Source organism: Protomyctophum parallelum, assembly GCF_964188405.1.
Source record: "Protomyctophum parallelum genome assembly, chromosome: 1".
Taxonomy (NCBI): Eukaryota; Metazoa; Chordata; class Actinopteri; order Myctophiformes; family Myctophidae; genus Protomyctophum; species Protomyctophum parallelum.
In genome coordinates this window covers 94592689-94606517 of record NC_139697.1, presented here as the reverse complement: position 1 = coordinate 94606517, position 13829 = coordinate 94592689, and the positions used below count along the sequence as shown (strand labels likewise).

Here is a 13829-nt window from a genome sequence, read left to right as displayed (position 1 = left end):
AGGTCGCTTCTACAAAATGTCTTCAAATATAAAGCCTGACAGCTTTCTGAATAAGCGATCTATGTCAGCCTGGTGTTCAAACTTGTTCACGTCAAGGAGCCCGCAAATTATACGTGCTTAGCCAGTAGCCACTGAATATTTGTAACCATTCACACATACACTTCCGCACTGTGCATTTTTAGATGAGAACTTTTTTGGGGGCAGAATGTTTAGCGTCGTTCTCACTGGCGGTATGACACTGAAATGTCATAGAGGAGTACCTTTCTCCAGAGATTGGCCTACTGCGTTCTCCTGTGGAATGTGGTCATTTTCAGACACCTCACTCTGGTCATCTTCATCAGATGCCTGTCGACGCTGTTTCCGTTTGAGCTTGCGTTCTTCCTTCGATTTTAACTTCTTGAGACTGGAAACGAGCCACAAAACGGAGAATGGAATCAGGCCACTGCGTCCGAACACCTAAACATCTTTCCCTAAAATGTGAATGCTTCCAGTCCGTGTCAGACGCTGAAGTCACAGTGCGACATAACGGGTGTAAAAAGTACTCACATTTCTTTACTTAAGTAAAAGTATCAATACTGCAAAGTAGAAATACTGCAAACAAGTAAAAATTCCGGAATGGAAAATGTACTTGAAGTACAAAATTATTGGTATCAAAATACACTTAAAGCACCAAAAGTAAAAAAGTACTCCGTCACTGCCCATTTCACAAGTTCAAAATGTATACAAAATCTTTTGAAAATAGCCAATCTACACTGTGAGTACAACAAAATGATGTGAGACTGTAAACATGAATACATGAGATTATCAAGGCTTCCATTTTCAGTCAAAGCATTCATGTGATTGGGTTATGCTGCTCACCTAGAACATGTCTGATTTACTTTAAACTTCTTTGGACCCTCAGGTTTAGAGATGACCGTCTCAAACTGAAAAGAGAAAGGCGGTTCGTACAGGTTTTGCACCGTTGTGATCAGCATACATTCTAGTGTTCAAATAGCAAATTAAATAACCCATTTTGACCCGAGATCAGATTCTAAAAAGGTCTTCTACATCCTGACAGTTTTCTGAAAAAGCTATGTTTCTGTCAGTCGTTCTTCGATTTTTCAAAAATAGCAGATCTACAAGCTCATAGTGTGCCACCGAGTGGCGCGCTATGAGCTTGTAGATCTGCTATTTTTCAATAGCTTAAAGCATAACATAATGCTTTAACACCAAAAGGGGTTCCCGCCCAAAATGGGTTCAAATGATCTTCATTATAATGCATCATTATATATTATAAAAGTGTTTTATATTATGGCTAGTGTTTTTTATGGCAGTCAACACGGCTTGGTTGAATGCTTGATTCCGATTGGTCAATCAGCCGTGTGTCATTTCTGGACAATGACCGGTGGACTCAATAACAGACCAGCGTCAAACCAATGGCTCACAGACAGCACCTGCTGCGCTGTATCCAACATGGCAGCCATGTAAACAAATGCACAATGTCATTTACAGCTAAACATTGCCCTCGAGAATGTTTTTGAAAACATTTGAAGTGATAAAAAGACGATCCAGTAACCGAAAATGTATTCCATTTGATCCATTTTATGCCAGTTGCAGCCGGCATAAAATGTATGGAACTTACGGTCTTGATCTCCTGGAGATCATGGTCTTGATGTCCTGGAGATCATGGTCTTGATCTCCTGGAGATCATGGTCTTGATCTCCTGGAGATCATGGTCTTGATCTCCTGGAGATCATGGTCTTGATCTCCTGGAGATCATGGTCTTGATCTCCTGGAGATCATGGTCTTGATCTCCTGGAGATCGTGGTCTTGCTGAAACGTAGCCAGAGAATGATGATACAATGCAACGGTGACGTCCCTGGTGATACCAAGCCAACTTACCTTACACTTTATAAGGCCTGTTGAACCATAGATGTGAATACTATTGATTCTACCCACGCAGTCGGGAGTGAAGCATGGCTCCTGTAAGAAATCCTGCAAGACAAGACAATAAATGGGGATTTGTATTTTTTTGCAAAGGCAGCTTACAAAGTGCTTTACAAATCCCTTCAAGAGTGTATTGTGTGAAGTGAAGAGACTGCATTAAACGTGGCATTAATGTATATGATTCCAACAACTCCTTCAAAAACCTAACCTAAGGTTTCTGAAAACCTGCAAATTCTTATTAAGACATTTAAAAAATAATCATGTATAGAAACAACTAACAGGCTCCGATGGCCAAGCAACAACAACCAATGAGACACGGACGTAGCTCCCGAATTCAAAGGTACACCAACGTATAGGTTGCACCAGTTCTGAATGGGTTAATTAAACTGATCAATGCCAAATATTATCAAAGTATTCTGAGGTGTCCCTGGACTTGAGTCAAGGCCAGTGTTGATTTCGTCGACTACAACTATGAGGAAAAATGTCTTTCGACACCAAGGAAAACTGAATAAAATATAAACAAAAACTAAGCCATGATGACTAAAACTATGACAAAATATATTGACAAGACACAAGTCATTTTACACTGTTGCATGCTGAAAATGGCAGATTACAAGCTCACAACGCTTCACAGCGCGACGCATTGTGAGCTTGTAGATCGGCTATTTTGTGCATGGGTAAAATGAGAGCATTACGACAGCATCAAGGCCCCAAAAACGTCAATGTAGTCGACAAAATCAACTGTAGATTTAGTCGACTAAAACTAAATGAAAACTATTCAAGAGACTATGAGAAAAAGCCAAAATGTGCTGTCAAAATCACCACCCACTTTGAGAAGCCCTGCCTTATGAAATGCTGCCATGCCATTAGCCTGGCATTGCCAGGAACATCATTTTACTTATTTTATGATATGAATGATGCACAAATTTTCTTTGGTCATTTTGTTATGTCGTGTGTTTATGCAAATACCTTGTCATTTCTGTCTGAAAATGCTGCCGCTTTGAGCGTCTTCCAACAGTTCATGTGATACTCCACAACACAGCTCTGGCAACAACCTATTCTAATGAAACCCTGTGGAAGAAAAGGACATTGGAAACGGCATGAAAAACCAGCCGCACGACAGCAGGGCAGCGTCCTCGTCTACAACATGACCACCACGGAGCGACGTTTCACCTTAAAATCTGGATCCGTGAAATAGATTTCAACCTTCAAATGACCGAGGCAAGTCTCATGACAACAAATGGCATCGGGGTGTGGTGGAAACTTGCACGAGTCCATGGCACCCGCCAGAAGTTCCTAATGGAAGGAAACACAGATTTGAGATGTTTGACCCTTTTAGACCTAGACAGTTTTCTGAAAAACCCTATGTTTCTACGTCAGTTGTTCTCAAACATGTTCATGTCGAGGACCCCCAACAATATATGTAATTGGCCGCCGACCCCCCATCTGAAAATATGTTGTTCCAGGGACCTCCTCCCCAGAAGCTAAAATTTGAGTTAAAAACGTTCACTCTGAAAGAATATATATTCAAAGATTTGCGCCACATTTTCACGAAAAACTACAAGCTCGTAGCACGGCACCGAGTGCCACGCTACGAGTTTGTAGATCTCCCAAAATGGGTTAACAGGGTTTACAAAGAATGAGCCAGGAGGAAATTGTTTACATTGCTATAGTTCGCTGTCCTGATCCGATCAGAGCTACCGTATATAAAATAAAATAAAGTGTGAGGATAAAACAGTCTTTAACCCATTCTGGGCGGGGTTCCCTATTTGTACCTTACCCCCTCAGGCCGGGAACCCATATTGGGGTTCTGTACAGTATGTACAGTATTCAAAAATGTAAAAATTTTGATTCTGCTATATCAATATTTGAAGTTTTTCAGAAACCTTAGGTCAGGATTTAGAGGCGTTTTTAGAATCGGCCTTAGGCCTGAATGGGTTAACTTCTCTGCCAAGGACGACCTACATTTATAGTCACAGTATGCCATGGACGACATGGACTTTTTTACTGAAAAAGAAAACCTTTTCTTTTCTTTTTTTTACAATTCTGAAAATGTGAACGCGCCGGTTATATTCCATCCAGGTCCCGGCCTAGAGCCGATTGAAAAGCATTGGAATTTAGCTCAAATTGAGTTGATAATACAAAACATCGATGTTTTTGGAGCTCAATAAAATAACTAGTACTGTACTTGCACACCCGAAATCATCATATATACAGTTAACGTGTTTGTGTGTGTTAGGTTGCGCACAGGTGGTGAAAAACAACCATGCAGTTTTCATGCTCATACCTACCCAGCCAGCCAGGCAGTTTCATGCTCATAGCTAGCCATGCAGGCACCCACACACGTAAGTCCGTAAGGGAGTGGCTGGCACCACTCAAAAAGGTGTCATTTAAATCCCAAGACAAAAACAAATGACACATTTATAGCGGGTGCATTATGCATACATACGTTGGTTACACATACTAACAGTCCGACAGGCATTAGTCACACAACACCGTGTGTGGCCGGTTACAACTAACCCGTGGCTGGTAAAACTCACCTGTGGCAGGTTAAAACTAGCATGTGGCTCCCAGCATGTGTGGCAGGTTAAAACTAGCATGTGGCTCCCAGCATGTGTGGCAGGATAAAACTAACATGTGGCTCCCAGCATGTGTGGCAGGATAAAACTAACATGTGGCTGTGAGGTTAGGTTTAGGGTAAGGTGTCGGACTGTTAGTGCGTCGGACCGAACACATGCACCCGTTTATAGATATGGCTCAAAATGACAATACAAAAAGGAGGATCTACCTTGAAATAATCGATGTTTGTTTCTTTGACAATCTCTTTAGTCATAGGCCAGGTGAGTTTACCAGGTGTTATTTGATTCTTAACCATCTGAAGAGAGTCTGAAAACTGACTGTGGGCCTCTGGATACCTGGGAGGACGGAACAACGTTCATAACAAGTTCAGTTTATGAATTAAAAAATCACCAGTCAACGTAGAAGCAGTGTTTCATTCACCCCATTGTAAAATATGTGCATGATGACACAGAGATATGCACAGCAGCAAGTACAGAGTTAGACATTAAGTACCCATTTAGGCCTGACGTTGAAATAAAAATAATGTATTCAGTGGTTCTCAATATTTCATGTCAAGGACCCCAAAAATTATTATGTAATTGGCCGTCGACCCCCAATCTGAAAATATGTTGTTCAAGGGACGCAAAGAAGCAAAGAATTGAGTTAAAAACTGAAACTCTGAAAGAATATTCAAATATTTCAGGCATATTTTCACGCTATGAGCTTGTAGATCTGATATTTTTTCAATAGCTAAAGTATAACATAATGCTTAGTTAAAACACAAAAAGGGGTTCCCGTCCAGAATGGGTTAAGATAGCAAGTAATACAGTGGAAAAGGGTATGCCACGGGTGCAACAAGGACATGTAACATGCGTGCTACTGTATATATAGCCTGTGCATAATGTGTTTGCGAGGTAAATGACATAATGTACCTGTTCTCTTTGAGATACACTTTCCCAATACCGTAGTACACAAAACACTGGAACGTCCTCTCCTCGTAAGACTTGATCTTCTCATATTGTCTTTGTGCTTCCGCAAGTTCCTATAATGGGCACACATGCATTAGAAAGCACATTTAGTTTGGCTAGTGTAGACCAAAGAATTGTTTTACATTCATTAACCCATTCTGACCGGGCACCCATTTTGGTGTTAGCATCATGTTATGCTTTAGCTATTTAAAAATAGCAGATCTACAAGCTCATATCGCGCCACCGAGTGTCGCGATACGAGCTTGTAGGTCTGCTATTTTTGAAAAATCGAAGAACGACTGACATTTTTTAGAATCTGATCTCAGGTCAGAATGGGTTATAATCAGACCAGTGTGTGTCCAGTGGAAACCTCGTATGAATCTGATCCCAGGTCAGAATGGGTTAAGATGTAGCATTATTATGCTGCAGATGCCTTTTGCTTGGAATTAATATATCTCAGGGTTAGAACTGGGAGTCTCACCAGTTACAATAGACGGTAACGGTAATTACATTGACAAGAAGTGAATCCATTAGTGACAAGACTATTAGAACAATTCAGACCAACAAATGTCAAGGCCCTGACAGACAAAGTGTTAATGACGCTCGCATCGATGACACAATAGTTGACATTGAAGACGTTTCTTTTAAAGAGGATTTATAATGGCCAAACTTGGCACGTTTGAACTGATCAAGGCCTTGATTGTTTTGGTGTTCAGGTTCTATTTTGACACGCATAGAAGCGTGCTCTGAAAGAACTTATTCATGCAGTGATAAAAACAATGTTGGCTAAGTTCACTGTGCGATATAGGTTGAACCCACCTGAACTTGGCCAATTTCTGTCAGAGCAGACGCTTGTCCATAGAGCAACAGAACGACATCAAGTGTAGACATTCCAAGTTCCTGCAAAGACAAAGAAAATAACCTTTTTGCTTTGGCACGGGTGCCAACATTGGCACAGCAGAGGGTGAACACTGGCACACTGGCATAAGTGTGAGAGAGGTGATTTTTATTTAAATTTTAAATGTATATAAAAAGGTTTAAAGTTAAATTAAGTCCACTCACATCTGTATGCAAATTACATCCTGCACATAATTCTACATTAATTTAAACTCACATTCATTGAACTCTGACTGGGGAGACAGTGGTACAGATACAAATTTAGTCTAAAAATGTTTTTAAAGGAGAAACAATTAAGGTTGCTATGTGTGTATGAACAATCAATGTCGGATGGAAATATATAATTTGAATGTGGTGTCATAATTAAATGTAATGTCGATATGGCACGCGACTATCAAGAAAATAAAGACACGGCACTTCATGTCGAAAATGTTGCAGACCCCTGGTGTAAACGTATGTTTTCTCATGCCAATAAAGGCCTGAATTGAAATGAATTGTGTGTGTGTGTGTGTGTGTGTGTGTGTGTGTGTGTGTGTGTGTGTGTGTGTGTGTGTGTGTGTGTGTGTGTGTGTGTGTGTGTGTGTGTGTGCGCGCGCACACTGTACCTTGGGTGTGTTGGCTTCTATCAAAGCCAAGGCCAGGGAGAATGCCTGCTCAGCGTTGCGGCTGCACAGGTTAGTGAGAGCAACGTGGGCGTCCTGCACTGCCGACCTGAGGGCCTCCCGCATGTCTGGCTTACTCTCTGCTACCACCTGGTGGGGACGAGAGGCACATGCAACACAACTTCACAATGCATGTTGTCCAGAGCATGACGGTCAAGGCAATACTTCAGTTTTAAGTACAGTGAGGTGATCCGTCCAGGACATACATTATACAGCCTTGCAGGAATTAGGACACAATGGTCAATAAAAAATAAAATGTTGGCTCTATTGCCATTAAAAGAAGATGAAGTTATATATTATGTCCTTAACGATGGGAACAATTTAAATGATTTTGGCATTTGCCATTACTTCCCACACATCAGAGTACAGATGAGCTGGTGCACACCTCTTCTCAGCACAGATCATCGTGTTTCAGCGCTTTCCGACGCCTGGCGTTTTTCTTAATTTATTTCAAGCTGGAAACGGCTCAACTTTGGGAAAGGAGCGCCGGTCATTTGAACCTCCGGATTGTATGCGACAACCCGGGAATTTACAACAAGTCCATGTTTACATTGTTTCAGCTAAGCTATATGTGAAGACAGGACGTTTTGAGCATTTTGATTCAAAGCACTAGTCGGACTCAAAAGGCATTATCTGTGGACACAAACCCCTAAGGGTCCATTTGGTTCCTAACAAGCAATCACTTAAAACATTGTACGAGTCCTTGCAAATTGATGCCCTACTTCATCATCCAAGAGTGTCACACAAAAGCAGTGAAAATAGTCAATTTACAAGCTGAGTGACAACATATTTTCACCATTTTAAATCGCCTTTAAAACAATTACAGCGGAACATGCATGGTTTTTCGACCCCGATAGCGACGAAACGCCACGTGAAACAAACGTGGCAGCGCGTTTCATCCGAAGCTTACCGTGTCTTTGGTTTTGTTCTTTCTGTCTTTCTTCTTGCCAGCGACGGAGGAGTCCTCCGCACTGCTCTTCTTGTCTGCTGCGTCCACCTTCTTCTTGCTCATTGCTTCCACCTTCTTCTTGTCTGCTCCTTCCACCTTCTGTTCTGAAGCCTTCGGGCATGGAGATGAACGAGCCGGCGCCGCAGACACCATCTCTGGGTTGGACTTCTTGACTGGGCCCGACGGCGCCGGCTCAGGACATTCTGTCCTGCCAGCCTCCCTTGCATGCGAGTTGTATACTGACTCCAGTAGTTTACTTTGAGAGCCACTGCAGTAGAAAACAAAAATTCAGATTTTGTTATGGTATGGCAATGGTCCAAAGTGGATAACTATTAACCCATTCTGACCTGAGATCAGATGTTATGGTATGTTATGGTATGGCAACGGTCCAAAGTGGATAACTATTAATGTTTTCAATCATGTCACATTCATCAATGCCACAATACAAACCTTGTGATTTCTCGGATTGCTTTATACTCCTTTGATTGTTTGGGGTTCGTCTCCCCATTTGGTTTATAACCTTTAAAGAAAAGAGAGAAGAGCAGTGACATATAGTCCATGTCTGTGCAGTGGGAAACACAAGACTAGACACTCGACATTGAAGGGCAGCGCTCCAAAACACTGCTGGTTCACAAGCAGGAGAGTTCAGTACACCTTCTCCCCATGCAGCCAGCCAGCCACTATTGACAAGTTGTGTAATGTTACTTCCTTCAAACGGTGCTACCAATGATACTAATTAAGGCTAGTTCCATTCAAGTCAGAGTCAGGGTGGTGCCTGGAAAGGCTCTGCTACACCAACCAGAGCCTTAATTATCAGCCTATCATTGGCAACACCTGTGAAGGAAGTTACATCTGGGGCTGTGTCCACAGAAAGTTTCTAGAGCTGCCAGAGCCACGCCCTTTTTGAAACTAGCTCCTCGCCACTCGCCCTACGCACTTCCCCTCGGTGTGAGCATAGATATAGAAATAGTAGAGAACGTTCACTTCATTTCACAAGAAGAAGCATTACCAAGTTAAACGTGCGAGCCGGTATAACCAGGATTTAGTATTGAGTAACATCAGCACGGTGTTCAATCCAGCTCAATCTGAGCCGTAATTCAGAGAAAAGGGGGCTGTAAAGGTCGGGCGGCCCCAGCATTGTGTGCTGGCCGTGATATTTGTATTCCTAGGATCCGTGTCCATAATATTCCACAATTAATGAAACCAAATGGCCCCTCGTGAGTCCCTTCAACTTACCTGGGTTGGTCTTCATTACCACTCCCATGTTGTAAGACTAGTAGGAGACAGAAGGACAAGCGTCAGAATGTTTTGCTTCTTTGTTGAGGTGGCAGAAGGTTGTATCTGGTGCCAAATGTTTAGTAGGTGGTGTAACAGTTAATCAATGGTTAAATAAATCAAACATCAAAAAAGGCATTTACATTTCCTAGATACAAGCTCATGGCGAGCTTGTACAACTGCTATTTTTGAACCTTTTTGAAAAATCTTGAACGTGTGAGAAGAAGTAATTTCTTTCTAAAAACTAATTTAGAAAGCTTTTGTAAAAATTGGTCTCAATCAATGGGTTAATACTAGTCTCGCATGGCCAGACTGTTGCCGGAAATGGCAGCTTCCTTACTCAGATTTAGTTCCAGACTGTATAATATAGCATTCGGAGATTGTGGAACAGTCCTCTGGCTACACGAGACTAGCTTAACAATACAGAACACAACTTTACAACAGCAACAGTCTGAATTTACAGGAGACATGGACTAACTTTGCCACTGTAGGCTGGTTTTAGTCTGAATTTACAGGAGACATGGACTAACCTTGGCACTGTAGGCTGGTTTTAGTCTGAATTTACAGGAGACATGGACTAACCTTGCCACTGTAGGCTGGTTTTAGTCTAGATTTACAGGAGACATGGACTAACCTTGCCACTGTAGGCTGGTTTTAGTCTAGATTTACAGGAGACATGGACTAACCTTGCCACTGTAGGCTGGTTGTAGTCTGAATTTACAGGAGACATGGACTAACCTTGCCACTGTAGGCTGGTTTTAGTCTGAATTTACAGGAGACATGGACTAACCTTGCCACTGTAGGCTGGTTTTAGTCTGAATTTACAGGAGACATGGACTAACCTTGCCACTGTAGGCTGGTTTGTGTGTTACAATGACTTCCGTCTCTGATGGGTCCGGTCTGCACAAAGTCAAAGAAAACATGTCACACATGTGGCCTTTTTTATCACCATTTGTAAAATGGTGGAATTAAAATGTCATGGCTGAAAAACGTAATGACAACGAGGTTTTATAATTCTAAACACATGTTGCTGCTGCTCTAGATACAGCCAACGGGAACCCCTTTTGGCGTTTTAAGCAATATGTTATACATTAACTATTGAAAAATCTGCTATTTTTTTAAGCTTTTTTTCTTTTCTTTTATTATCAAATGCCTAGGAGTAGGACCATTCATTGTTATGGAATATGATTCTGAACATGTATTCTATTGCCAGTTTGACCGCTTCACATGTTCAAATGACTAGTAACTGCAGATAGCCGATCTACAAGCTCACAACACTTGTAGATCTGCTATTTTCAGTGTGCGGCGGCATGAGATCATAAAGGAAATGCTAGCTAGCTTATATGGAATCCAAATGACTGAAATCAGTAATGGCGACTGAGCGAGAACATATAAATATTGTAAAACAATTGTTTTAGTAGTACGTACTTTTTATATGGTAATTCCTTCAGCATCCTATTTTCATAAGGTAATTCCTTCAGCCTCTTATCAAGGGAACCTAAAAGTTGAGAGTAAGCACAATGTTTAGATATGACAGAACACACAAAAGAAATTACATTAAGATTTCTGGTCTTGCCATTTAACTATGGTTGTGCAGCAAGTGCAACAATGTATATCAATTTAAACAAGGACAGATTTACCACTTAGTGAAACCCACCCCAGATGCACAAACGACATGTAAACATGTGTAATGGTGAGTTTCAAATAATGAATGGTGCAACAGTTATTACTAACAGTTAGTTACACCCGACGTGCAGAAACAACGGTGGAACATGCGCTGCTCCCGTGATTTTTCGTTCCCCCCCCCCAGTGATTTTCAACCTTTTTCACATCAAGATCCATTATTCGGCATTTGATCCACAGACCACCATTTGATGAGATATAGCCTATCGGACCCAAAACTAAAGAATATTTTGTTGATCGTTGATCAAAAATAACAATTCTGTATACGTTCTCTAATTGTGTGGACTTCTTGTCAAATTAACCCATTTTGGGGAGGGAACCCCTTTTGGTGTTTTAAACATTATGTTATAATTTAGCTATTGAAAAATAGCAGATCTACAAGCTCATAGCACGAGCTACGAGCTTGTAGGTCTGCTATTTTTGAAAAATCGTAAAAATGTGGTGAAAAATCTTTGTATATATATTCTTTCAAAGTGAATGTTTTTAACTCTAAATGGGCTTAACTAATGCAGCTGCTTAACAATAATTTAACTCCCGAGAGCGTGAAATTAAACCAAACGGACCCGTACAGGTCCACCTGGTTGAAAACCACACTGGGTCTGGGTCATCATGGGAATACCTTTAATATCTTTGGTGTCGACGTCCAGGTCGTTGAGGAACTTGAGCTGCTGCTGCTCCAGGTCCTTGATGCCTTCCTTGTCACCCTTGCACAGGATCTGGGCGTTGCTGTTGGCTTCGATGGCTCTCTTAATCTCCCCCAGGGAGAACAAGGCCTCCGAGTAGCGGTAGTGACCCTGTCGAACGAAGGAGAAAAAACACCAACCTCAAGCGATCGTACTCGCGTGGCCGTCAGGCAAGTAAGCACATTTCTATTTTAGTTTTAGTCAGTCTCTCGAAACGTTTTCATTTAGTTTTAGACCACATTAGTCTAGTTTTAGTCGCCTAAATACCATAAGATTTTTTGACAGACTAAATCTACAGTTGATTTAGTCGACTAGAATGTATTTTGGGTTAAAACACGGCAGGCTAGTGAGCAGCAAAGCTGCAGCTATATCAAATGAATAACAGGTTGTGTTAGATTTCGCTGTGTCGAGAGCCATGGGTGTGTCAAAGTGCAAGCGTAGATAGTCAACAGCATTGTCAATAGACACCGACACACCCATTATTCATGCAAATAGCAGACTACACTTTAACCTTGTAGATAGGCTATTATCACTTGTTTTACTTTCTTTTTTGAGTGGTGCAACCACTCCTACAACCAGCAATGTCCCTGTACCTGTGTACCTGTATGTTGTCATGAGCACGAGTGTGTGACTTATTAATACCAGTAGGGGGCGCCAGAAACGGAGAGAGATGAGAGAGAGGGGGGAGTTGCACCACTCGGTTCACACAGGTGTGAAAAGGGGGAATAGTAAGGGTAATGGGAATATATAGAATTTGAAGTGGTTAAATTGTCTGGACATTTACTTTCTTTATTTTTTACACATGGCCATTTTACGCATGGCCAAATGAGGGACTTATGCGTGTCTGTGGGTTTTATGAACATTGAACCAATGAAAAGTATTGATAAGAGCTTGTGACTAAATAATAACTACAATGGATTTATCAGTGTTTCTTTCCATTTCCAGAAAAGCAACCGCCCACCGACGTTGGCGACGTTTCAACTCAAATCTAACAGCCTGGAGCGATGCTGTGGGACGTCAGGGCTGGGCTACTATGCATGTATGACACATTGCGTCCTGTGTTATAGGTTTTGATGAATTGAGGACACCAATGGAAAGAAACTGAAGGGGCATACCTCGTGGTACTGTACTGTACTGTACTGTACTGTACTGTACTGTACTGTACTGTACTGTACTGTACTGTACTGTACTGTACTGTACTGTACTGTACTGTACTGTACTGTACTGTACTGTACTGTACTGTACTGTACTGCACCCGTTAGGCATGTATCGATTCACTCAACTCACGATACGATTCCTATCACGATATGAGGTTCACTTCACGATACTTTTATTTTATTTTAATTTTATATAATTTAGCTTCCCCCCTGAGATTTTTTTATTTAACTACATTGCAAAAGAAGTAGCATTACTTTTGACAGCGCAGAAACATAATTGCCTTCCTTGATGAGCATCAACGACCATCATCACCTGGGCACAGTCAGACACACACAGCTCCCCTCTACAGTCACAAACAGCTCCCCTCTACAGTCACAGACACACACAGCTCCCCTCTACAGTCACAGACACACACAGCTCCCCTCTACAGTCACAGACACACACAGCTCCCCTCTACAGTCACACACAGCTCCCCTCTACAGTCACAGACACACAGCTCCCCTCTACAGTCACAGACACACACAGCTCCCCTCTACAGTCGCAGACAAACAGCTCCCCTCTACAGTCACAGACACACACAGCTCCCCTCTACAGTCACAGACACACACAGCTCCCCTCTACAGTCACAGACACACACAGCTCCCCTCTACAGTCACAGACAAACAGCTTCCCTCTACAGTCAGACACACACAGCTCCCCTCTACAGTCACAGACACACACAGCTCCCCTCTACAGTCACAGACACACACAGCTCCCCTCTACAGTCACAGACACACAGCTACCCTCTACAGTCACAGACAAACAGCTCCCCTCTACAGTCACAGACACACACAGCTCCCCTCTACAGTCACAGACACACACAGCTCCCCTCTACAGTCACAGACACACACAGCTCCCCTCTACAGTCACAGACACACACAGCTCCCCTCTACAGTCACACACACACACACACACACACAGCTCCTCTACAGTCACAGACACACACAGCTCCCCTCTACAGTCACAGACACACACAGCTCCCCTCTACAGTCACAGACACACACAGCTCCCCTCTACAGTCACAGACACA

The 13829-nt window shown here is 42.2% G+C and overlaps 1 protein-coding gene across 1 annotated transcript in view; it reads right to left on the bottom strand.

Annotated features, from left to right (window-relative positions):
• The window catches only part of ttc3 (tetratricopeptide repeat domain 3), a 54117-nt gene that overhangs the window by 21894 nt on the left and 18394 nt on the right, over positions 1–13829 (bottom strand). The window contains exons 12-26 of the mRNA XM_083760901.1: positions 11539–11713; positions 10665–10734; positions 10079–10136; positions 9198–9234; positions 8412–8481; positions 7923–8229; positions 6956–7102; positions 6273–6353; positions 5418–5527; positions 4715–4841; positions 3100–3222; positions 2896–2997; positions 1882–1974; positions 859–923; positions 261–403 (exon numbers count right to left, since the gene is read on the bottom strand). Of these exons, the coding sequence (XP_083617027.1) occupies positions 261–403; positions 859–923; positions 1882–1974; positions 2896–2997; positions 3100–3222; positions 4715–4841; positions 5418–5527; positions 6273–6353; positions 6956–7102; positions 7923–8229; positions 8412–8481; positions 9198–9234; positions 10079–10136; positions 10665–10734; positions 11539–11713 (1708 nt within the window). The remainder of the gene's footprint in view (positions 1–260; positions 404–858; positions 924–1881; positions 1975–2895; positions 2998–3099; positions 3223–4714; positions 4842–5417; positions 5528–6272; positions 6354–6955; positions 7103–7922; positions 8230–8411; positions 8482–9197; positions 9235–10078; positions 10137–10664; positions 10735–11538; positions 11714–13829) is intronic.